The sequence below is a fragment of the Epinephelus fuscoguttatus genome, linkage group LG7, assembly GCF_011397635.1.
Source record: "Epinephelus fuscoguttatus linkage group LG7, E.fuscoguttatus.final_Chr_v1".
Classification (NCBI taxonomy): Eukaryota; Metazoa; Chordata; class Actinopteri; order Perciformes; family Serranidae; genus Epinephelus; species Epinephelus fuscoguttatus.
In genome coordinates, this window is record NC_064758.1 from 15,667,763 (window position 1) to 15,695,269 (window position 27,507).

The 27,507-nt window shown below is 40.8% G+C and overlaps 1 protein-coding gene across 2 annotated transcripts in view; it reads right to left on the reverse strand.

Annotated features, from left to right (window-relative positions):
- soga1 (suppressor of glucose, autophagy associated 1) overlaps positions 1-27,507 on the reverse strand; it is a 142,782-nt gene that overhangs the window by 46,141 nt on the left and 69,134 nt on the right. For both annotated transcript variants that reach the window (XM_049582001.1, XM_049582000.1), the window contains exon 5: positions 7,446-7,508. In XM_049582001.1, the coding sequence (XP_049437958.1) occupies positions 7,446-7,508 (63 nt within the window). The remainder of the gene's footprint in view (positions 1-7,445; positions 7,509-27,507) is intronic.

Consider the following 27,507-nt stretch of genomic DNA (forward strand, 5'->3'; position numbering starts at 1 on the left):
GGAAAATCGTTCTGAGTTTTGTTTTTTTTTTTGTTTTTTTTTTAACTTGTTTTGGTCAGACTAGCAATGGACAATTACCAATTAACTAATGAGTTGAAAAATAATCAATATGTTAATCACTAATGACAGAAGCCATTTGGTGCTGTCCTAGCCTGAACTGTTTTCGATTTAAGAGAAAATGTTGAAAGTGGACCTTGATAGAAATGTGAATGCTACTGATAATTTTCATGTTTATCCATGTATGATGCAAACTCTCAGAAAGGAAACCAGTAATGTATAAACCAATTCAGTTGTGTCAGATATTGAGGGTAGCCTTGGGTAGTAATCACCGTACTACGGTATACAGTGGAATTTAGAAATCCTGAAGGTATGATTTTCAATACTGTAAAAAATACAGACGCTCCTCTTTCTATTAAAGGAAATGACCACTTTAGAATGAAAATATAGACAGTACTTACTGACCCTCATGCCGACAAGAAGTCCAGTGTAGTTTTTTAATCCACAAAACTCGTTTGGGGTATCAGAGGATAAGAGGTAGCCAGATTTTTCCATACAATTGAAGTGCATGGAACCCACGTCCAAAATAATTTTGAAAATGTAATAAAACTCCGCTAATGCATTTCAGAAATGTCAGAACGGCTCGTCCGTCGTAATCCAAGTGCCCTGAAGCTGCGGCATGCAAAATTGACTTGAGGAGACATAATTTACTCCACTTTTATAGCATAATTTCTCACCTCGGACAGTTAGCCTGCAGGCGTGCTGTGTTTACATGGCAACTCGCGTGAGACTTGTTCTCGAGTCTTGCGAGTTGCCATGTAAACACATCTCGCAAATTAAATTATGTCTCCTCAAGTCAATTTTGCATGCTGCGGCTTCAGGGCACTTGGATTACGACGGACGAGCTGTTCTGACGTTTTTGAAATACATTAGCGGAGTTTTATTACATTTTCAAAATGTGGGTTCCATGCATTTCAAGTGTAGCTGTTACTCTGGCTAGCTGTTATCCTCCGATACCCTAAATGAGTTTTGTGGATTAAAAAACTACACTGGACTTCTTGTCAGCATGAAGGTGAGTAAGTACTGTCTGTATTTTCATTCTAAAGTGGTCATTTCCTTTAAACTGATATGGAGATGCTGTATTGAGGTGATGTAGTTCACACTACATGCAACCAGAGGTCAGTCTCTACTGGTGAAAAAGGCAGCTGAGCTGAGAAAGATGGTGATGGCAAGTGGTGGGGATAACGCTACAGGACTCCCATTTGGGAGTATTGCCACATATACCTTTATCTTGAGATGACTTCTTGTAGCATTAAAAGCAGTTTATTAGACACTTAATTTTATTCATTACATCATCTCCATTCAACCTCTGGTATCCCCCATGGTGTCAGAGGGTCCTTATTTCCAATTTATTCATTATTCTATGGGCAATCAGTATTTACCCCCAGCAAGAGTTGTCTAAGTAGGCTAATTGCATACTAGAAATGATAGATAATGACATGCTATAATGATTTATATAACAAGTAGCTTAGCTTTTTTTTCTTTTTTTTTCTTACACAAATACTGTTGTATACTGTATACCCCGCCAAAACTAAGCTGAATTGAATATACTATAATTATGAAAATTAAACAGGAACAGATACCGCCCAAGTCTACTTGCAGGTTAAAAATGACCACATGGAAAATGCTGAATGAGTTTTGTTGTCAAGGTGTGAGATTGAATGTGATCAGTGCACTGTCTTGATACTAAATAAAATGAAAGCCAATTAATCCAAATGAAAGAAATGTTCCATTTGTGTTTGCCATTATTCAGAATAAAAAAAGGACAGAAAATGATAAAAAGTGGGAGACAAAGACAAAGATCAGAAAGACAAGAGACAGACAAAGGAAGGAGGCCACTTCAATCTGTCCACCTGGGGAAAGACGTTATATAGAGATGGACAGAGAACCTGACAGGCACGGAAACGCTGCAGACAGATGAATAAATGCATGGGAACTGTGCAGACACACAATCAAACACACACAGGACACACAACAAGGTGACTTAAAGCCATCCAGACTGACAACTGGACAACATCAGAACTTTAGAGTGAAGCATGTGATGATTTTGTCATTGAATTATTTTTTTGATGTTCGGTAAAGTTGAGTATTTTTAAAACCCCGGTGATGTTTGGCCATCATCTCTACAGTTCTATGCTGCACTGAACTGTTTGCTTGTCTGTCATTTGAACACAAGCCACAATCCGTCACAGTCCTGCAACCCAACTGGGATGAACTGGTTTTTCATTCTATTTAAAATCGCCTTGAACTTGAGAAATAATGACAAAGAGCTATTTGACTTGCTTGCGGCTTTCAGCTACCAAATGGTGAGGTCAGAATCGTGCTGTGTTTGTTCCTCGTGAGGAAAAAAAGGAAACAGAGAAACTCCAGAAAACACACTCATTAGTGGTTCGCCTCAGACGTCAGACAGCATATGAAATGAATATTTACTAACTAACTAACTTTACAAAATACAGAACTGCAAGACTGAGAGTAGCTCCCAAATGACTAAGCAAATTACACTACACACAGTAGTGGAAGAAGCATTATAGGTACTGTGGTACCTTAAAACTACAATGACTAGTATTTGGATTTAAAGCATGGCTATGTCATTCTGCACAGCAGCCACTGTGGTCCTACGTAGCAGTTATGGGATAATGGTGAAGGTTAAAACATGTTGTTAAGAGTAGCACAAGTAAAGGAGAATCATAAATTCATTAGTAATACACCAATGTCTATCTAAAGTTTGCTAACACCAGATAACATAAACTGTAAAAAAAAACTGAGTATCTTATTGAGAGTGTGTGTTACTGTCTATGAATTAAACTTCTGTTTGTAAAATAAAGAATGCGTTGTGTCTTTTTTCAAAAGCTACACTGTTTCACTGTAAACGCTGAATCAACTGACTCCGTTGTCAATGACATCACTCACAGTGCAGAAATCATAGAATGATCACCAACTCTGTGACTCTGTGCAGCATTTTAGTGTCTTTTAAAGCTACAGTCGGTAACTTTTATCAAAATAACTTTGCAGCATATTTGCGGAAACTGTCACTATATTCTGAAAAAAAAGGAACATGAGACAGTTGTAAAAAATCATGTCCCTCCGCCCCTCTAACTTCCTCTAATGGCATTTGCTCGAATGGACGGCATCAAAAACAACCAATCAGAGCTGAGGAGGCTCTAACACAGCTGTTAATCACTGCTTGTGAACTATAGTAAAATTGTCAAACTAGGCAGCACTGATCAAATATGAATCAACATCCTGTTACTGCACTGCCTATTTCTCCCCTAAAACACATTTTAGTGTACTGTTTAGCTGTTAATGAGAAAGTTTGTCATCCAGCCGCCATTTTGAAAACAGTCAACCTACTTACCAATGGCCTCCAACTGGCTGGAAAGAACTTTGTCATTTTACAGCAACTGTACAACAGTACACTAAAATCTGTTTTTGAAAACATTCGAGGTGAGAAACAGACATTGCAGTAAAAGAATCTTGACTCAGCGCTGCCTAGTTTGACAGTTTGACCGCAGTTTACTAAGCGATTGACTTGATTGGCAGCTGCAAAACAGACTCCTCCTCCTTAGTGTTGTGTGAAAAAGTTATCTTTTATAAAAGTTACCATCTACAGCTTTAATAAATCATTTTAGTATTATGGCACATTTACTGTATGCTCTGATGACCTGTTTGAACCTGCCCACCAAAGAGTAGACAGACAACAGTTAGCGACTAGCTGGATAAACACAGCGGAGAATTTAGCTGCTAAAGAGCCAGAAATCTTCCTCAGGAGTTGGTAGAGACCAAAACAGAGCTAAAAGAGAGTGGATATTGAACTGACGTTCATCAGGTGGCCTCTAGTCTTGCCACCAGACAATCAGAGATCTCCGCCTTCTGATAGTCTGGGGACACTCCTTTCTAAAGTGTGTTTAACACACCGGCAAAAACAGCTGGCAACAAAGCAACACCTCTTGCATTTTTGAAAAGGACACGCCTTCTCGGAAATGTGCGCTCCCCCTTTTTTCGTCCACAAGGAAACAAGCACACAGAGAGCTTGAAAATGGATGCCGAGAGATTAAACTCTGTTTTATCAAACGTGTGCTCATCCGTAAGAAAATATTTTTTCCAGCGGATGTCTTAGTTACAACATGATTGAGCTAACTGGAGTAGTTTCATGTCGTATCCGACAACAGGAGGTTTTTAACAGATGTTAGTTGTCCCTGTCAACTGATGCTTTCTAGACATTGTGATTTCCCAAAACTGAATAAATACCACACACAGCAACACAAAACTTCTTTGCTAGCTCAATCATGTTGTAACTAAGATATCCGCTGGACAAGATATTTTTTTCATGGACCGTTTAATGACCTATTACAGGCACTGCTAACGGCTAACAGGGCTAACAGCTAACGGTTAGCCCAGCTAAACGTGCACACAGAAATAGTAATGTTTGTTCAATCATTGTGTTTATAGACTTTACAAACATCGGATTAGTCTAAATGGTGATACAGTGATGTGAAAAATGTGATATATAGGCTATATATATATATAGCTAAAAGCTCTGCTGGTTTTCTACCCGGACTATAGAGGGAATCGCCTTGTTGTCTACAAGGCGATTCCCTCTATAGTCCGGCCAGACGGATGAGTCATGGCCTTGTAAAAGATTATGTTTGTTTCTTTTAGTTGGCGAGAATGTGTCGCCGCAAATGCGACAAACATCCACTAACTTTGACAGAGTTTTCTGCGAGCATGGTTGAGCCATTTTGTACCGCTACACGTGTTTCGAGTCGGACTATGTTTACAAGCACAAGAGTTCAGCGAGCCACCGAAGGACCGCCCTGCAGATTTACTACTGGTTCTGCAACGTAGAGAGTTTTTTTAAACTCTGAAATTGTATCCGCCCATCTAAACACAAAATCAGGGAGAAAGTCATCAGTCTTTAGTTAAGCATAGTGTCTAAAGACTGACTTGTGAGTCTAGGTGGCCTCAAACATGGCTCCAGATAAATGCTAATGTGGCTCTGTGTCTGCTGGATGCGTAAAAAAAACTGTTTGCACCACGTTAGCCAAACCATCTCCAGAAGGGCTGTGTTTCTGTCAGCTTGCTGCGGGACTTTTCCAGCCTAGTGGCAAAACAACCAAACAGTTGATGCAGCTCTTAACTCGTCTCCCCCTTTTTTAGGAGCTGTACAACGCTCTCAACATAAATATATGCTCATGTATGTATCTCTATCTCACACTCAGTAACTGCTGCTGACCTGAGGTGACCCCGCGTACCTCATTCCTCAGAAGCAGCTCTGTGGCTGTATTTGTTTTACGGCCTGTGGAGCATTCCCAACCACATTAAGGGAGGCGAGGGCCAGCGAATTTACAGCCATTTATGGTATGTGGCTTGGAGAGGAAGCCTGGGCTCGCGCTGGCAGACGGAGAGGGATGGTGGTGAGAGTATTAACTTCACCGCAAACACCTTCTGTAGCGATATCTTAGTCCTGAGGGTTTTTAATCTGTATCTCTATGTTCTCTGGTTTTCTGTAAAACCTAATCTTCTCGCTCCTTTAGCCTTCTAGTGTTTCACAGAGAGGGGAAAAGTTCTTTCAGCTGTGTTTGAATCATTTTAGTGATTTAGAAAAATACAGGAGGGAGTAAGGCTTTGGAAAAGTGAGGTTAACACAGACAGATGAAGAAGTAATGAGGAGGAATACAGGAAATGCTGATCTATCTGCTTCAAACTGCACACGGCTTGTTTGGACAGATAGAGTGTGATCCTCAGAGGAAATAGGTCACACACAACAGAGAAACACATACACAACGCAGTCATGAGCTGAGAGGCAGGAGCGCACTTAAAGGATCAAACATGATAGATTTCCAACATGACAGGCTAAGGTTGTCTGGGGCCACTGGCCACAACTGTCTGTTCTGAACTCAACTAGTGTTTGAAGCAGAAATTAAGATAATAATAGCCTCCAATAAACCATAAAGATCAATAAATGAAGTAACAGCTGTTTAATGGAGGATTCACAATAAAGATAATTAACCGTGTATGTACTTTAATTAGAGTGGCACTCTCCAGAAGCATAATAATGGGGACATAAAAATGCTTTCTGCTGCAGGAAATGCTTCATGATATTAAAGTTCCTCTGTGCATGAAATTATTTCCATAAAGTGATCACATTTCACTTCATCATGATGTTGGTGGAGAGAATCAAACCTTGCAGGGACTGACTGATGGAATCAAAAAGCATATTTCTAAATAACTCCGATTCTTACGTAAATTGAAACCAGTGCTGCTTTGTTTGACCCAATCAATGTCAGCAGGAAATGGCTGCCACAGTTTCTGTGGTTTCAAGTCACCTACAGTGCACACAATTACATTTCTGCAGAGACGACAGCTGCCGCGGGTGATGGTGGTGCCATAAAAAGCTACGATGAAAATATGATATTTATTATCTGTATTTCATATTTTTCAGCTGGCACCTTCAACTGCAGTGCTGAATATGACTACAAGAGGAAACGAAAAAACAATTCCAGACAGGACTGCTGTTGTAATAACATGTAATACTGAGTTGTGTAACTGTGTGCAGTGTGCACAGCATTCAAATCCTCATTTCACAATTGGGGTTATTCTAAGTAAGTATATTACTTTATTTTACATCACAATAAAGAATAGGGGTGAGAACCAGAGGGGCACAAGTGACATTTGGGGCGAAAATGAGTCATAAAAATCAAATGAAAGCTCTTGATGAGCTCTTCCCACTCTTAAAGGGGTACTTGTGAGGGCATAGTTTTTTCAATAAATGGAAAAAAATATTCATTAAATATACACTGTTATCTTTGTGTTCATGAAGTTTTAATATTAACATTAAAATTCAAACAAAGTTGGGACACAGTATGGTCATTTTTTTGTTTTGGCTGTCCAGTAAATTTGGTCAAATGTCACTTATACCCCTCTGGTTCTCACCCCCTGATCATGAATTTACTATTTTAAGAAACAGAATTGCACAAAAATCATTAATAACGAGTGGAAAATGTAAGAGTATCTGTGGAGAAACTGGTTTTCTGCCGTATAAAGTCAATAAATCCATCCATCCCACTTTGTATCGACTGCAGTATTTGTGTCTTTCCCCTCTCTCTCCTCTTCCCTCCATCATATTCTGCAGATGTTTTAACTCCACACTCAGCTATTTGTTATTTATGATTGTGTTACATGCTCTCTTGCCTGTATACGTGTGTGTGTGTATGTATGTGTGTTGGATAAATATCAATGTCTCTCCAGGTTCAAGTGTCTAAAAGGTTTAGTTGCTGAAGCTGCATTTTGTGTCTCTTATTGATTTGTTGAACCGTTCGAGGGAAACGTGGCCGTGTGTGTTTGTTTGTGTGTGTGTGTGTGTGTGTGTGTGTGCGCGTGTGTGTTACCTGTGGACAGAGCTTCTTGTCAGGTTTGTTGTTGGGTCGTGCTCCTCTTTTCTTCTGGGAGTTCTGCAACAGAGACACACACACACACAGTGTCATTAGTAAGATGTGACACCACATCGGCTGTGAGCTGTTTCAGTGAGATGAAGAATGACCGTGTTCAGTCTAAAAACAACACAGAGGAAGTGAGAGATGACCTGCAGTGGAATAGACTGGTGGGATTTAATCTAGAGTTGCTCAGATACCAATACCATAATCGGAACTGCCATGGATAGTGCCTTAAGCAGTGGTTCCCAACTGGTGTAGCCACACGGTCCAGATTTCTGCTTAGTCATTAGTTCATGAGCTAGTTTGCTGTCTCAGTCCAGAAGCTGTAGGTTATTCGCTCACTCTACAGCAGGAAACAACACTTCAAAATAAAAGCTCTGTGCCAAAAATGTACTGTGCTTAAAAATGACGTGTGTTTTTCACAGACTTGACATGTTTGCAAGTCACTTGCGGTCCATTAAGAATGGACCTACGACCCACCAGTTGGGAACCGCTGGCCTATAGTGCTCGAGATTCAGTGTGTACGCTCGTCTACTCACCAGTCCAATACCACGATTTAGTCATAAACTTTAAAGAAGTTTTCAAGCTTTCCATACAAGCATTTGGCAAATATGTGTGTCTTTGATCTATTTTCAAACTTCAAAAACAAGACACAGTACAATTAAGGCAATTTTTCCCATTTTTCAGGACATTGAAGGCAACACTAGAGAACTGCAGGTTTTCCAGGATGCATGGGAACCTTATCAGCTCACCAGTTTACCAAGATTGTCTTCAGTTGTATCTCCTTTAAGGAATAGTTTGACATTTTGGGAAATGTGCTTATTCGCTTTCTTGCTGAGAGTTACATGAGAGGATCGATACCACTATCATGTCTATCTGTTGAACACGAGGCTACAGCCAAGAGAGAGTTAGCTTATCTTAGCACAGAGACTCAAAACGAGGAAGAAACAGCTTCCCTGACTCTGTCCAAACCTTAAGAAATCTGCCTGCCAGCATCTCAAAGGCTCACTTATCAACATGTTACATCTTGTTTGTGTAATCTGAACAAAAACCAAAGTTTAAAAATCATATGACACAGTTCCCCTCTCGTGCTGAGCCCCGGATGCCATTGCTATGGTGATGTTAACCATCCTCGTAGTGATTTTGATCACCACGGCGACACTGATAAGGGTGCAGAATTACAGCTGGAGAGGAAAAAGAAAGAGAAAGCACAAAAGCGTAGATATAAGACGTAATGATTGGGTTGCACTGCTAATAACTACTCTGCTCACACACATACTCATACACACACCATCCTCTGTTCATCCACGTGTCTGCCCAGTGCATTAGACTCTCATAAATCATCATGCTTCCTTCTCTAGAGCCAAGACCAATCACACCCGCACGCACGCACGCGCGCGCACACACACACACACACACACACACACACACACACACACACACACACACACACACACAGTAAGGACAGACGCTGCAGTGCAAGTAGCTAAGCTCATCTGGCTCTGCCCGTTTCCATGGAAACAAGCTACTCTCTCTGCAACGAGCCAGCGACAACAAAAGGAAGAACTGGAGGGAAGAAAAGGTGAGAAAGGTGGCCAGAAAAATAAGAAAAAATAATGCTCTTATTCTTTTTGATTTAGATTTTCCTAAAATGTAAATGTAATGTTTGTAGTGACGTGTTAAAATACTGAAACCTTCGAGGAATTTTCTCCGTAATTCCTCTCATGTCCAGGTGGAGTTGCACTGCAGCATCAGCATGAAGGAGATTTGCTTATTTATCTGATACTTTATTTCCATGAGTCTGTCAGTCTTTCCTCCATGCCCCTGACCTCTTCTCTTTCTATCCCTTAATCACTCTCTTTGGGCTATTTCCCAACCTTTTAATTTTTCATCTCCTGCTGTCTCTCCCTCCCTCCCATCCCTCGCTTCCTCCCTCTATCGTTCTCTGTCTACTAACCCATTTTAACATCAGTTATTAGGGTGCAAAAAGTCCATGAATGGCTCTAAACTCTCCGATCGATAAGCCTGCCTGATAATGGAACCATTGATTCTGGCTGGAGTTGAACAGATGTCGGGACTATTGGATTGGGCTTTCAGCTGAGCAGAGTTCAGTTGCGGGGGAATGGGGGAACAGGGGGGTGAGGGGGTGGGGGGGGGCTTTGATGGAAAAAGATGGAAATGAATTTGTGCTAGACTCTTGAGAGGGAGCTCATGACACTGAATATCACACCTTGTTTCATTTGCATGAGCGGTTCCTGAGTTGTCAGCAAGCGGAAGAGCTGCCCTCATGTGCGAAAACGATTAAAAATAGACTTGTGTTAAAGTCACTTTTTCAGCTTGTGGAGATAGAGACTTTTAGGAGGGTGAGTGATGTAAGAATACCTCCACAGACAAACTCTTACATCACTAATTAAGGCGGAGCTAGCAGAGAGACACTTTGAAATGCTGGATGGGAGTATTATGGAGCTGTTATAGCGGTTTCTTTGCCTGTATAATAGTGTTTGGAAATATTGAAATACTGGCAGGGATTATACAGACATAATTTAAAGTTATAAAAAGTCATCTACATTTAGCAACTACTTAAAAGTTCCCCACAGTGAGACAGGCACATTAACACAGCTGCCACCCTCCACCATTTTAATAGGCCTTTGCCACAGCAGACATTTCCACTTGTCACAGCAGGAAAAGCACAGGTGTTACTAATAATATTAACGATGGCTCTGTTTTATTCAAGTGTCCCTGAAAGTCGTGACAGTGTGACAGTGAGCCAACATGCACAATACCAAGACTGCCAGAAGAGTTACCTGGGCTGTCAGTCAGCTGTCTGAGCCTCCTCTGACTTGCTCTGACTGACATTACAGTACATACTGTAAAATACCAAACAGCAGCATAAACTGGCAATTAGATACCTGAACAGCCTGAACCACAAAGTGCTGAGTCAGTGACTCTAAACTTGCCTAAACTGATAACCATGGGTCTGAGCTGTGTCTGAGTTGCCCTCAGTGACAAGTTGCATCAGCAGGCAAACGGCTGCAAGAACTGTCAGCTGAACAGCTGAAATGGGAGAGCGCTGCCTGAAGCTGGACGGAGAAGGGATTTTAGGGGGATATATTGGCATAAATGGAAGATAATATTAACTAAATTAATTACTTGGTACATGGGAGAAGTTTCAGTTGGTTGCAATCTGCAGCCTCACCACTAGATGTCACTAAATTATATACACTAGACCTTTAAGCCGAAGTTATCTGTAAAAATATTTAGCTACAGAGCAAGTGTTGCATTATCTTTTATCCTCTTGATGGTCTTATGAAGAACACGGCAAACAGAGATGTTAAAGGGACAGTTCACACCAAAATCCAAAATACTGCTTTTGAGTATAGATTGTTTTTGTGTGAGTTGCTGAGTGTTGATGATATCAGCCTTAGAGCTCCCCCTGAATATAATAGAACTAGATGGCATTGACCTCGTGGGGCTAAAAGCGTAAAAAACAAACAAACAAACAAACAAACAAAAAACAACAGCAGCGTCTCTTTCCAGAAATCATGACCCCGTAACTCAAGACAATCCACAGACCTTGTTATGAGCAGTCATATGTAGGAACTATTTTCTTGTTACCAAACTATATTCACCAGCCGTATCACTGTGCAGAAGGACACATCTACTGCTGGCTCACCTAGCAACACTGCGCTAGCTAGCGTTACAAATCAGCCGAGGGGGACGCCATTAATGTTTACATGTCCTGCTGTCACAAGCATGAGCCTCTCATCCATGAGTAGATGCACACTTCCCTCTGCGTGGTGATACGGCTGTCGTGTAGTTTGGTAGAAAGAAAATACTTCCTACATGAAACTTCTCACAGCAAGGTCTGTGGATTATCCTGAGTAAGCGTGTCATGATTTCTGGGCAGACACACTGCTGTTGAGTTTTTCAAATGTATTTTTTTTTTTTTTTTTGCTACTTTGAGAACCACAAGCTGAATGCCATTTCAGAAGGTCGATATCTCCAACACTCTGCAGCTCACACCAGAACACCCTAGAGTGATAAATGGCACTACATATAAGAGATAAAATGTGACCTTGTAATTTTGGGGTGAACTATCCCTCTAACAAATTCCTTGAAAATATCACCTATCACTTCCTGAAATCTTTTTCTCACATGTGCAGTTCTATTTTTGTGAAGCTATTAGATTGTTTATAACTGTGCACACCTGGGTCTTACCTCTACAGAAGTATGCTTGGAAATGTTCATTATTCATTATGTAAAAGTACACACACACACACACACACACACACACACACACACACACACTGTGACCAGAGCCTGGTTCTCATGTTTCTGAGCCCGCAGGTCTACAGTTACACTGCAGATAAGATAACAGGTTGACTTCCATGTTATCTGATAGCATACTTAACAGCTTCTGGCTGCATCCTCTGCTTTTCCAGCAGCAGCGTGAGTGTTGTCATTTCACAGTAAACACATAGTGGATTCTATGAAGGGGAAAAGATGGATATTGAGCAAGTAGTGGAAATAGGATGACAAACTCAGAGAGGTAGATGAATTTTCAAAGACACAAATGCATGCCAAGCCCTCCTTTGCCTGGTGGATGGCGGGAAACAGATCAGGACAGAGAAGGAACGAGGAAGAGATGGTTAACGGCAGAGAGAAAAGATAGAGAGACAGATAACTACAGTGATGGCAGAGCATAAAAAAAGGGAGAGTGAAAGAGAGAGATGTTGTCATTCCTCCATCATGGATGAGGAGGCACAGCAGTGTGAACCCTCCGCCTTCAAATCCAATCTGATCTGCAGCCCAACCAGCCGTGACACTTGGGGACACAGAGCACGGCTGGATCAAACACGTTGAGTGTCCCGATGAAAGAGTTGGAAAAGTCTGTGACAGGATGGTGAAAAGTGTTGACACTGCGGCCAGAGATGGACAGGAAAGTGTAATGAATGAAACAAAACAAACTAATGTGGAAACTCTGGGTGTGATACAAGCTCTGCTAGATCGTGAGACTGCGAGGGAGCAAATGAGGACTGAATACACTGAAAATAATGTTGAAACTTTGAATAAAGACAGGAAAGTGAATGCAGTAAAATGCAAAAATATTCAGTGATGACAGCTGTAGGAATAAAAACAGTGTCCTGTCACCTCAGCAGGCAGCAACACGCTAACCTGCTGGATTGAGCTGTTACTGTCTTGGCGACAGACCGGAGCAAAGCACTGTAAATTTTTACGCTGTGCTGATATGGCCTCCGAATGGAAATGGTTTTAACAGCCTCGTCAGGTTACAGCCCATCACACAGGTTAACTGACAATAGATGAGATAGCTCTCTGGGAGACAGTCGGAGAGGAAGAAATCAGATTTGCTCTCAGTGTACAGCCTCACCTGAAGCAAGCAGGCATGAAATCCTGAGAGCTGCACAGCAGAGAGGAGAACAATTTAAGTGCTTGTGTCCAACTGATATTTTATCTTTTTTTCCTCTCCACCATTTCCAAGCAGGGACATGTTTTATTTTCTGTTTGTGAAGCACTCTGATGTTCACTCTTGAAAGAAACTACAGAAATAAACTTTTCTATACGACCAAAATTCTTGATTTAGAGCAGGCTCTTCTATCAGGTGATCACCAGTTTGGACGCTTTAACAGGACACGTGGCTGCTGCAGGGCTCAAACTTGTGACCCAGGTTTCAAAATTCACAGTTAGAGTTAAAGGAGAGCATGATACTGCACTGTGATTAGCTTAGCTTAGCACAAAGACAGGAAGCAGGGGGAAACAGCGGGCCCAAAAGGACTACCAACACTTTGTATTTTATTCTTTTAATCTGCACAAATAGACATAAACATGACTGCCTGTGTTTTTAGAGGGCGTTACATGCTGAACTTTAAACTTCCAAAGCGTATATATTTGTAAGAGTAACTTATCATATTGGCTGGTTAATTTTTGAGGTGGTTATGTCTCATTTCACACTAAGGTGACACTTTTATGTAATAATTTCCTGGTTTCACAGCCTCTGGTAGGTGAACTGAACAATTACAGTAATTCTTGCCAAGGCTGTGATGCCACTATTAATTTCCAGTGGTTGTTTACAACAATGCAATGTTGTTTTGGCCATGGGCACATCACATTTTTGGGCTACAGAGTTACAGTAATATGAGAAAGCTACTTTTTCCTGAGGAAAAACACATCCAAGGTTACTGCTTATATCAATTTTCCAACACTCTGTCAGTGACATAAAAGAACTCAACACACTGTAAAGCCAAATTTTGAAGTCACAAGGCTTTTATTTGACTTTTTAAAAAATGTGGTGCTGGAAATCTACAGCTATTATTTCCCTCTGAGGGCAGAAATGAGAAATTAGATGTGTGTGCACAAAAACAGAGTGTGGGTTTCTTGAGAAAAGCGATTGATTTGAAGTGCACAACAGAGTGGTACGCTCTTGCAAGCGAGGGGCCAGTCTCAGCCTGAGAGAACACTCACGTATCGGCATCATCGCCATCACAAACTGGAACAAAGGGTCTACACAATGCAACACACAACGGGTTGCATAACCAATGTGTGTGTGTGTGATCAGGATGGATGGCAGCAGTGACAAAGAGAAGACTGACAAGGTGACAATTTCTTCATAAATCCTGCTATTTACCAAGAAAGAACAATCCAGTGATGTTCATATCACAATACAAATGGATGCTTGTAATGTTGCGAACAGATCCTCACATCATGTTTATTCTTAGTCACACTTGATAACAGCTTTTTAGTGAATTCCAAGGATGCAAATGCAGCGTTAAGCAGCTCTCTCCACTTGTCTGCTGCAGAGGAAAGCAGCTCAGAGCACAACGGAGCAGAGCAGATAAGACGAAAGCAACACCAGCGTTTCCCAAATCCCCAGTCTGCTCAGCTCATTACTACACGCTCACGCTGTTTTCACACTCTGCAGTGTGTCGCACACTTTAACACACATTTTGTGAAAACATTATAACACCCTGCTAGCGCTGAATTAGGATATAAACAGCCCATTTACTGTCGGCGCTTTGAGCATAAAGCGTCTTTGTCTGCTGCGATGGTGTTGATAACCCTGAACTGAGGATCAGAAATGAAATAAATCTGACTCTTTGCCCTCCAGTTGTTCATTAAGTACAACACCACTGTTGTATGCTTTAGTCCATTTACTATGAATCAAGCTTTACATCACCTTAACCGCTCTGCAAACAATGCTGCTGTGTCTGAGATATCTGGGCGTATTTTCTTTACTGTTTACATTCGTTTCAATAGAAGGATTTTAAAGTCTATTCACACACTTTTTCAGTTGTGTAATCCATTACAGTGAACAGCAAGTCGGCTGTAATTTATGTTACATTATCATTATGAGGTCTGCAGCAAAGAGAATACTGTAACACTAATAAAAAAAATGACTGCTCATAAATTAGACGACTGAAGTAAGTAACCAGAGTCTGCAGCTTATTGATATTCATACAGACATAAAATAATAAACAACAGGTGCTCGAAACCGAAAAAACCCTACATAAAAATAGAAATCTATAGCCTATGCCTGATTTATACAAAATTAAAATGCACTCTTCTTCCAAGATTCTTTTGAGTTGGCTGATGTTAAAGACAACAGGCAACACATCTGAGAGTGAGAAGGATGAGACCACAAGGTAAAGAAAACAATCATGTCTCCTGGTGAGGCGCTGTTTGTTTTGAACTAAAATGTAGTGCAACAGTAAAACAAGCAGAGAAGAGTCATAAACTCAGCACTGTTAGCTACTGGTGATACCAAACTGAGTAAGTCTGTAGCTGTAAAACCCTGGCATGTACAAGATTGTGCAAAGGCCCATCTTACTGCTTATGAATTTAACTTTATATCTGCCAGAGGAGGACAGTTATTTCCTCTTTCAAACGTCTTACATGATGTCACATTAAAGGGGAACACCACCTAAATCAAGAATTCCAAAATTTTATTTCCACGGCCTGAGAAAGTTTTATCAATATATGTGAACATGAGCTATTCTCTCTTTCAAAGCAAGAAACCAGAGAAGAAGGTCTCAAACCTGTGATGTCACTGGGTATGAAGACTGGAGCTGCTCCATAAACAATGAGTGGGAGCCTGATAAGGATGCAGGATATTGGATTTTTTTTTGCCAGTATCTGATATGCCAATATGGAACAACTCATTTGACCAATAATCGATACTAATATCAATATATCCACTTTTTCCCCTTCCTAATTTTAGTGATCATCAAGTCTCTTCTGTAGTGGGATTAACATCATATTATGCATGCATACTCTTATCGTGATGGCCCAGCAGCAGATGGAGACATGAAACACAATACTTTTCAAAGTATGTAACATTCATTCATTATGCAAAATAAGAAACAGCATGTTGGACAATTCTGATAGTTCATTTAAAAGCTGATATTGTCTGATACTGATGCCATGCCGATGCTGAAATTATCGTGCATCCCCAGAGCCTGATTTTGTGCACCACACAATATTTGTGTTCTTTTTTATACCTAAAAGAGCTTTATCCTATTGTAGTGTTCTCAGCTCTGAAACAGAAAATGTACCCATATACTCAAAACATTGTCCTGGATGCTCTCAGTGTCATGTGTTACATCTTTAATCATTCATAGTCTATGACGCAGCTCCAGACTCTAAGCCCTATGACATCACAAATATGAGTTTTATCACTTTAATTTTAGGATTTGAGAGAGTTGTTCATGTTTACTGATATTTTTGGACTGTCTTAGACCACAGAGCTACCATGTATGAATATTGAAAATGGCCGTAGCTTCCCTTTAATATACTATTTTCATGAGGACAGTGTCAAATGAGCTTTAAAGGCACAGAACAGGACCAGATTGAACTGTGCAAATGTGTATTTTGACTCCGAGTGTCTCCCCCTGTGAGGTGATTTTCATACTCTCATGCAGAAAAAGAAAGACAGAGAAAGGAAAGTCCGGGGAAATAAAGTCCAGGAAAATCCAGGAAAGGAAAGGAAAGGAAAGGAAAGGATCGGGGTAGAGTCAGAGTGGGATGGACAAGCTTTCCAAAACCATCAAACTGTTTGAGTCATTAACACCATAAAGAAGTGAACTACAGAGGCCATATAAAGGCCAACAAGCTGTCCATTAAAGGTGTAAATATGATCTACACTGCCACTGTGCTGCATGATCTCACATCATGACTTACTCAGAAAATGGCCGAAGGAAAAAATCACTAAAGGAACATCTGGAACACTGAAGCATTTTATTTCTTGAATTTCTCATTTAGCTGACGTCAGCTTGGACTTTCTAGTCACATGTAAAACAAAGCCCTCTTTCTCTCCTTTACACACACACACACACACTCACAGTTACTGTACGTCTGCTTGTACACAGTATCTCCCTGTGTCCACACCACTGCAGGGAGGCTTGTGAGGACGGAGGGATGGAGATGGACATTTTTTATTAAAACAGCTCGAGGGATTCACTTTGAAGCCGTTGAATGAGAATCTGAATGAACAGCGTCGCGAAGACGAAGATTAAACGAGCGACTTCATAGAGAGACGTGGAGGGGGAGCAGATATGCCGACCTGAGAAATATTAATCTATCCGTTCCTCACCGGTGACTTGGGTTGTCGAGGAGATAAGGTTGCGACCCCGGCAGACTGAGACAGACAGAGTGATACAAATCGAGGGTTTTTCCCTCTTGGTGTCTGCAGCCAGGCAGCAGAGCAATGAAAACTATATCGCACAGAGATGCGAGTGACTCACAAGGAAAACCCCATCATGTCGGTATTGATTTTGTTCAGATTAGATCAATACTGTGTTGTAGCTAGTTACAGTATTTCCAGTGTAAAGTTAAATTAGCGCTTAGAGGCTTTTTTTTTTTTTTTTAGCTTCATGTAGTTTTGCAGCTGCATTCACTGGATCCAGTTTTGATACTAACGCTGCATAACGATACCCTGCTGCAAATATTACTCTATAGGAAAAGATTAAACATTAATTGACCCATTTGGATACCAATGGAATACAAATATATAGTGAACATAAAAGTAAGATAACTTTTTTTTTTTTTACACACACAAAAAAAAACCCGTCCAACTGTCAAGTAGGAACCTGACCCCCTGAGCTTCCCTTAATCTGAGATGTCATTGAATATCATTAAAAAATAAATCATATAATCTTTCAACTGTAATAAAAAACAATGTGAGTATTTTAACATCATAACATCTACTAGCACATCACAAAAAACTGTTTTTTTAGTTTGTTGGAGCAGCTTTACCACAACTGAGGGCACACACTTTTCATCACCACCACTCCTGAGGTGGCTTTTCCTCTTAAAAAATGGTGTTAATCAATCTGCCGCAGGCTTAATGTAAAATTCCACGCTGGCTGATATAAATTATCCAACCAAGCTGTGAATCAGCTGCAGTTTTCCAGTAAATCACCTGAAGCTAAACCCATGCACTCCAGGCAGATACATATTACACATCTGCAGCTACTATCCAGGGGCCTCATTACAGAGAAATATCCTAACTGCATGTCCTTATCTTAACTTAAAGGGACAGTTCTCCCCCAAATCAAAACTATATATTTTTCCTCTTACCTGTAGTGCTATTTCTCAGTCTAGATTGTTTTGTTGTGAGTTGCTGAGTGGTGGAGATATAGATTGTAGAGATGTCTGCCTTCTATTGAATATAATGGAACTAGATGGCACTCCGTGTGTGCTGCTCAAAGTGCCAAGAAAATACATTTGAAAACCTCAACAGCAATGTCTCTTCCCAAAAATCATGACCCAGATACTCAAGATAATCCATAGACCTTGTTGTGAGCAGCTTCATGCAGGAACTACTTTCTCTCTACAACAGCCACCAAATGTATCACTGTGCAGAAGGAAGTGTGCATCTACTGCTAGCTCACCTGGCACCACTGAGATAGCTAATGTTACACCTTGGTCGAGGAGGACGCCATTAATGTTTATATCTTGCAATGTCACGAGCTCCTGTCCAAAAATATGTATTTTTGATTTTGGGGTGAACTGTCCCTTGAAGTTTCTTCCCTTAAGAAATCTAACTTTAACTGTAAATGTGATTCTTCAATTGTCCCTCATCCTGTCATGCCTGTATCTCTGTTTAGAGTGTATACAAAACACTGTTGTATGTATCTTTGATCGGAATGCACTAGTGGGCTCCTCGAGATGGACAAACCATAATATCAAAAGCTATCGTGGAGAGAAAATGGCTATCAATTTTAGCAACGAAGGGTCAGAGGCACTGATCGTGTTGGTGGAGGAGAGGTAACCTCAGCTTTTTAGAAAGTCGTCTTCTCAATGATTTGAATCAATCAATTAGTTAAAATTATTTACTGAAATTTAAAGTGTCATTATATTGTTGAGTAGCCCTTTGGTGATTATGTTTCGGTGTTCATGTTATTTCCCATCATCTCTGCCATTGCCATACAGTCCGAACAACAGTGCTGCTGCCATTTGGCAGTTATATTGAATTCAGGACGGGGTGAATGCCATCTTAATTCAGGATCAGGAAAACTTAGGAAATCTCTAAACTGGCAGTTCTGTGATAGCTAAATTCCAATCCTAAGATAAGATAGGATGTTTCTCTAAATGCAGCTGGGAAACATGTTTTCGTAATACAAAAAAAAAAAAATACAAACTGTCATCCTAAACTGAGATAAGACACACTTAGTTCAGGAAAGCATCAGTAATAATGAGCTCCCAGCTGTATAAGTTCATTTCTGTTTTCTTATTCAGTTGTGTGTAATTTAAATATGATTATTTAAAAGCTCAGCTCTGCCTGATGTTTAAAGCATCACAAACATCTGAGCCTGGCGTGTCTTTAAATCCTCCCACTGTGTCTCAGGTTGTATTTTTAGTTGTGCAAATGAACGCTGACATGATGTAACACAACAGTGAATCAGCTCACATCCGTTTGTGTGTATCAGCGAAGCCAAAGCCAAGAGAGTGAATGGTCAATTAGCATTGCATTAGCATAGCATTAACATGGCAACAAAGCACTGCCACACTGATATGGGATGGATATGACACTCTAAGTCCGCAGAGAAGCTACACACACACACACACACACATATTAAAGTGCATCAGCAGCCTGTCTCTCTCTCTCCGTCACCCTGCTTTGACTTTGTCTTCCCCTCCTTCCACTCCCTCATTTCCCCCTTTCTTTATTTTTCTTCCTCCAAAAAGTAATCATGCCAACAACCGGCTGTATTTGAACCAGTCTCCTCCTCCTCTTCTGTTTATTTTGGCTCTTCGCACACAAACACATTCGGAAATATGCAAACAAAGGATGAAGGTGGAGAAGGATAAAAAGGATGGAAGGAGGAGGTGGAGAGGAGAGGACAGGAGGAAGGAAGGAAGGAGGGGCAGTTCTTTGTTACCAGAAGCGCTGCTCACTTCCAGCCACTTCCATTAGAGAAAAGCATGTGTGTATGTCTGCCAACGTGTGTGTGTGTGTGTCTCCAGACACTCTGCTTATTAAGGCAGTGTGTTAGTAGGTGACCTTGCACAAATGAACACTCCTTCAAGTTCAACCTGAATGCTTTATATTGATCTGAATTATTCATGTGTGTGTGGTGTGTTTACGTATATGTGTGTATTTGGTTGTTTGTGCAAGCAAGCAAAGAGTGTGTGTGTGTGTGTGTATATATCAGTGTGTGTGGAAGGATGGAAGGATTTGTTTTAATGCGTGTGTGCCTGGCACTGCAGGAGCTGCGTGTGCAAGAACGGATTGAGAGGAGGATGTGTGTGTGTGTGTGTGTGTGTGTGTGTGGCAGGCATCAAACCTCGACGCCAAATGCCACCCTCACCCGCCCCCCCGTCCCTCCTCAGGGTCCTATTGCCCCTAAACCTTCATTAAAAGGCTAATTGTCTCATTTTATGTTCAGACCAGCTAATTTCTGTTTGGTTTGCAGAATTCTGCGATTAATGATTATTTTTTATTATCAACACATGTTTTAATTATTTAGTTCAGTCAACTGATTTATTACTGTGTGCCCACCACACACCTACAGAGCCAAAGATGTCTCCTTTTAATAATTTATTCTGTCTGAAAAAACAATGTAAAAGAAAGACTGCACACCTTAAAGATGGAACCAGCAAATGTTTGGTGTTAATAATGTTTAATTAATTATTTAAATGTTATGGATATATTTGCATCGACTTGATTAACTGCCTAATTGTTTCAGCTCTACAGTACAGCACACTTCTGATTCACTGTGTCCTGAGAAACAAACTCAAGGCATGATGTATAAAAAAAGCACAGTATGTACAGTTATGTTCTCTTTTCTTTTAAATACTGAGAATTTTTTTCCCAGTTCCTGAGCTTTTGATCAGAAAGGACCTGAATATGTGGCCTGATTCCAACCAAAACTAACTGCTGTGTCAACTATTAAACAACTGCCATGTCACCAAAATAATATTGTGGCTAGGGTTGGTCACTTCTATTCGTATATCATTCAATTGCGCTAACTTGAGATCACTGATTGGAAATCTGATTGTCAACGGGAAGCAGGAGTAGGAAGGGGGTTCGAAGAGTTAGATCACAGTACGTCACTATGGACGATCTACTGTCAAAGATAAAGGTTACATCTCTGAACATTTTATTTAAAATATTTAAACATTAAAAATCTATTCAATAGCAAAATCTCCTCTATGCAAATGACTCCCTTTCTAAAACTGTGTCACAATATCACAGCATCCTGCTCTGTTTAACATTGTCAAATTAACTTTAACAGCAAAATCAAAATCATATCCATGATTATCCAACTACTCTGACGAAGTTCAGAGCCCAGTTTTGGAGAAAGGGAGACGCAGGAGGTCAGTTTCATGGAAAAGAGTCGCCATACTGGTTTGTAATTGAGGAAATTCACTTGTGCTGTTTAACAGGCCTCAGTGGGAGGACATGCAACTCCAATAAAAACATTTCTCAACACAAAGTAGGACAAAGATTGAAGGGATTAGTTTGGATAGTCGGTTAGGTAAAATTAGGACTGTCCCCAACTAAGAATTTTCCTAGTCAACCAATAATCATCATTTAGGGCCCATAGTCGATTAGTTTCCCGCATGTTTACAATATTAAATTAACACACAGTGGTTTGAGCTGAAGGTGTGAGAAAGAATAGTATCAGTAACATTGTTAACACTGTGCCACATTAATACAAAACCGTACTAATGAACCTTCATTAATATAGGCCTATATTTTATCTATAAGTGCACGTCACACACTGAGCGAGCCGCCTGTTAATGACGCTGTCCGCAAAGCAGTAATGATTGTGCTAAGTGGCTAATGGACATGTAGCGACTTATATATTTCAGAGGATACGTCATGTTTGTAGTCGACCAGTGAAGATGAGTTTACATATCACCTTGGGTTCATCCTTCACCTTCTCAAAATGATCCCACACTTTGGATTTCCTGCCCGACATGTTATTAACTAGCCTGTGGAATAACCGCAGGTACCAGCCCTGGAAATTAACCTGACCCCTGTCTGACTGCTGGGCGTGGCCACTTCCTGTGTCTGTCCTTTCAAATTAAATTCCAACATGGTCCAGTCATATAGGTTTAGATTTATTTTGACATGGCACAGCTCCTAATAGAGTTTCACTTTTTTGTGTTTTTTTTTCTGTGACCAATGAAATATTGCCGACTAATGACGTTTGTGGTTGACTAACAGTTGGTCAACTGTTAGGGGGCAGCCTCGGTTAAAATCACCTTAATATAGGCATGGGAAAAAACAACCTTTGATCATCCCTTTAATCGTCAATATATGACCAAATCACCAAATGACAGACCTAATATTGGTTTAAAACTATATCTAAACTACTCAACAGAAACATGTTTCTTCTGTTGTGGTCACTTCCTGTTTTTGGTAGAACCTGTCCACAGTGACTGGAAAATTGAGACTGCCTGGGAAATCAAATCAAAATCCATGCAGCATGCAGCACTATAGCTGCATACAGTACCAGCAGGGGAAAGTGGAAACTACAGTATATGATTTTATATTATTGTGGGAAACTGACCTTTTCAAATCAGTTAAAGCCAGCAACAAAAAACATTAAGCTAAATTAACCTGAACATTTATATTTTCTCACCCTGCAACCACAGCCAAACCCGGGTTTGTAGAATAGATGTAGGAGACAGAGCCTCAGGATACTACAAAGATGGAGACATCTGTGTAATGAAGCAATTTAAGACAGTGTGTACACATGAGGTGAGGAGACGGAGGGTGGGAAAAGAGAAAATAGGTAAAAAGACTGAGAGACAAAGGAGGAGCTCAACGTCTGGAGAATTTAATATTTGATTGTCTGACCTCCTCTTACTCCGAGGAGCAGCCCCAGCAAGCAAAGCATGCAGCATCCATTTACATCCCCCCGCCCCCTCCGCCTCCCAGCAAAACGCCTAAACAGCCACAGACCATGATATGTTGCCGTGGCGACGGCTTTTGCAGCCTGTCGCCAAGGCACCCCGTTGGCAACACATTAATGAAAAGACAGAAAGAGGAAGAGGAGGAAGGAAGGGAGGAGAAATACACGAGGGGGGGGGAGGAGGGAGGACGGAGGGACGGATGAATGATAAGAAGGTCAGAGATGGAGTGGAGAGAAAAGAGATGGAGGGAGAAGAGAGAGAAGGAGGAGAGGAAGGAATGAAGGAAGGTGGTTGGATGGAGTGAGAAACAAATCAAAGACAAAGAAAGTACAGGAAGCACAGACTCTTAAGACGCTCTTGACACGAGGCGGCTTCACCGCCTCAAAACAAAGTGTAAATCATGACTAATGATTACATCTCTCTCCTCTTGTCCTCCTCTTTATTTGCTCTCATTTAGGTCACTCTTTGTTAACGAGACCTCATCTTGAACTCATTTGCAAGCTGCCTCTATGTAGAATCAGGTAAACCCAATTTACATAAACAGCAATCAACAGCAAACAACGAAACATGTCTGCGTATATTTGAATATCACGTCAGGCTATAAAAACTTAGACGCAGTGATACTGGACTGTAAACATTTGGCTCTGAGATAACGAGAAACTGATGAAACTGTTGCAACAAAACACTTCTGTGCATCGTCACAGAATTTACTGCTTTAATAACAACATGATGATGTTTGACGTTTCTCGCTAAACTGTAACTCTGCAGCAGCAGCAATGGTGGCATCAGGGAAATAACACAAAACCATGACAATCTTATTGTGGGCTGTAATGCTTCTCTTTCTCTCATTGATTTTTCTTTTCTTCCTTTCTAGCAGAAAAACCCTAATATCCCTCTGTGTATATTTGGAAATATGTTGTAATTCTAATTCACAAAGCAATGTGAGTCTATCATCAACATGATGTATTGTTTAATATCTGCATATTTTGTAAACATGGAAAAAGCTTTTCTCTCCACTGGTGCTCCATTTTATCATATTTGTAAATATGAGCAGAGAGAGAAAAGACTGCAGACATGATGAATGGGTTTGTGAGTCTCATGTTTTAACTTTTCCAGAAATGAAGAACTGTAGGATGGAAATTATAGACTACAAAAGCTGTTTTTTTCTGGGAAAAAAACTATCTTTGCTCTTCTATGGTCTTACTACAGTGACTGTGGATATAAAAAATGATACGTTTAGTGTTTTTGTATCGTACCATGGCATTGCTTGATTGTGGCAAGGGTCATTCAGTCAGTCAGTCAGTCAGTGATTGGTGGTTGCTAGGCTATTGCTGGGGTGTTCTGGGTTCATTTAAGGGTGTTGCTCAGTGGATGCTGGGTAGTTGCTAGAGGGTATTAAGAGTGGCTGGTGGGGGGTTGTTAGGGTATTAGTACGTGATTAGTGTCTTGGTGGTTGTAAGTCTGTTGCTGGGGTGTCTGATTTGGTTGCTAGGGTGTTCAAGGTGGAGATAGAGCAGGTCGTCCAGTAGCTCCTCCACTCTGCATGTCGAAGTACCCTTGAGCAAGATACTGAATCCCAAATTGCTCCCGATGGCTGTGTGTGCAGTAGTAGGAAGCACCTTGTAAGGTAGCCTCAACCACCAGTATATGAATGGGTGGGTGAATGTAACTATGAGTGGTCAGTCCATTTGGGGTGTTGGGGTGTCTTTTAGAGTGTTGCTTAGTGGATGGTTGTTTGGGGGTTTCTAGTTGCTTGAAGTATTAAGGGTGGCTGGTGTGGTGTTACTAGTTGGTTGGTGGGGTGTAGGAGTACTGAAGTGTTATGGAGCACTAAAAGAAAGGAGCATAATGCTTACATGCATGTGAGGACAGATGATCAATGGGTTCATGATAGTTGAAAATGATAATGTTTAGTATGTGTCTGACAATGTTTTTCTAGGTAAGAAGTAAAAGTTGGAAATTACTGTGTGTGTGACAATATGTAGCAAAGTGACAGGTTGGTCCTTTGAATCATAATGTTATTAAATCATATGAGCTATCTAGTAGGGGTGGGGAAAAAAATCAATCCACTTACACTGGTGCTGATATTATGGCGGCTGCCAAAAATAAATTAGTGTATTGGAAACACTGCACTAGCTTGATGAGCAGGGACAGCTTAATGTAGCAGTTTAAGATTTAAGTAAGTAAGTAAAGTATTTCTTTCAATGTAGCACCTTTCTCAAAGCAAAGACACAAAATGCTTCACAGGAAAGAAATTGTTAAAAACAAGACCATAAACAGTAAGTGTTGTTACGATACTGGAATTTTTAACTTCAATACAATACCTTGAAGAATATCAATATTCTACACCATTTTAATTAAAAGTTAAATATAATGAGAATTTAAGATGACAAGGATGACTCTCCTTTTCTTTTCATTGTTCATAGCAGAGAACAGCAGAATGACTGTAGTGAACATTAAAGGGATAGTGCACCCAGAAATAAAAACTCAGCCATTATCTACTAACCCATATGCCGAGGGAGGCTCAGGTGAAGTTTTAGAGTCCTCACATCACTTGCGGAGATCCAAGGGGAGAGGGGGTAGCAACAAAACTCCACCTAATGGAGGCTTATGGCGCCCCAGATTCAAACGTCCAAAAACACATAATTGAAACCACAAAATATCGCCATACTGCTCGTCCGTAGTGATCCAAGTGTCCTGAAGCCCCGACATAAAAAGTTGTTTGGAAAAACGTCATTTGAACTCTGTTTTTAGCCTCATTGTAGCCTGTAGCTCTAACTCCCTCTCTGTGCACTGCGCTGACGTGTGTGCGCTTGTGTGAAACCGTGAGACATGGGCACCACAACTTTTTATATCAGGGCTTCAGGACACTTGGATCACTACGGACGAGCAGCATGGAGATATTTTGTGGTTTCAATTATGTGTTTTTGGACGTTTGAATCTGGGGCGCCAAAGGCCTGCATTAGGTGGAGTTTTAAACTACCTCCTCTCCCCTTGGATCTCTGCAAGTGTTGTGAGGACTAAAACTTCACCTGATCCTCCCTCGGCATATGGGCGAGTAGATAATGGCTGAATTTTCATTTTTGGGTGCACTATCCCTTTAATGACAAGAGAGAGCAGGTACTGCTGTGTTGAGACTGTGGAAAATGATAATGATAATCAATTTATATCAATGAATCAATACTTTTGACAACACTAAAACTAGTTAGTTAACTAATTAGTTTACTTACTGCATTTCTATACAGTATATGATGCTGCTGAAATAAAGTCAGAAAGACTGACTGACGACTGACTTTGGAAATATGCCTCATGATTAACACTTTCTAGAAGTGTATACATTTTGTCTCGAGTTAATAAAGTAAACAAAAATCTCTCACAAATCTTACTGTCAATTTGCAGTACATACCAAATTGGCACCCAAATATTGTCGCAATATCAAATCAGGAGATGAGAATAGCGCCCCGGCCCTACTATCTAGTGTTCAGTTAGGCCAAGTGGCACATTGAGACGCTTCCACAGGAAAGATTAATATCCCACAATCCCTCTCACCCCTCACCTTTTCTACCATCTACTGAACCCATTGACTGAATGGATTCTCACCCAGCCGTGATTACACTGCCCTGACACCGCATCTAAACTTCACCTTATAGTGAGTCCACAGCATCACACCCAGTGATTTCCCTCCTCACCATCGATCTCAACTAAAGACCGATGGCACAGACGACCCCTCTGGCCTCCAGCAGCCCAGATGTGTTACAGCGTTATCTGCTGCTCACAGAGGATTAAAGCTGCACTCGGTGAATCTAGCAGTGACTCTTGTGTCTGCCTTACATCTGCTTTATGGCTTCCTTTGTGCTTTAATAAGAAGCACGCTGTAGAGAAACAGTTACTTGCTTTCAACATTCATACTGGCCACTCTGTTTAAGTCTTTTTATTTAATATTGTCTTACTTTGCTGCAATTCTCTTTAGGTCAGAGGCTTTCTGAAGATGTAGTTCTGTATTCCTGGCCAAACACAGGAGGTAAAATCTCACATTTAGCTGTAGTGAATAAATAAACTCCTAACATTAAAACCAAGGACAGTGTTTCTTTTCTTTGGTGCTCTGTGGAGCTTTCTTTCAATATTTTCTTCAAGAACTTGTTTTTTATCTTGCCACTGGCCATGCTGGAACACAGGTACGGTGATATGTTGCTTGGTATATAGATCTTCAATTAACGTGGATCTACATTAGTATTACTCCAGTGTAGCGATGTGTTCTGAATCCCTGTGACGGCTGTGATTGTGATCAGCTGTAATTAAATGAAGACGTAATTAAAGCTGAACCTGCTTCACCCGCCCTCAAGGCAAACAGATTCAGATCAATATTGTGTTGTAAAAATCTTTGTAAATATTATTTTGTTTTTGCTCCTCACCATAATGTGTTTACTCGCCATCTTGCCTGGTCAGACGAGGGTTAAACATCATCTTCCCCCTTCCTCCCCTCTTCTCACACTCGCAGGCACCTGAGCTGCCAGCAACTGTTACCGCAGTGTCACAGAGAGAAACCATATGTGAACAAGAACACAGAGACACGCACGACACAAGCTTCTCCACCAACACAGAGAGCCTCCATCTGGTGTGTGTGACAGAGGGTGTC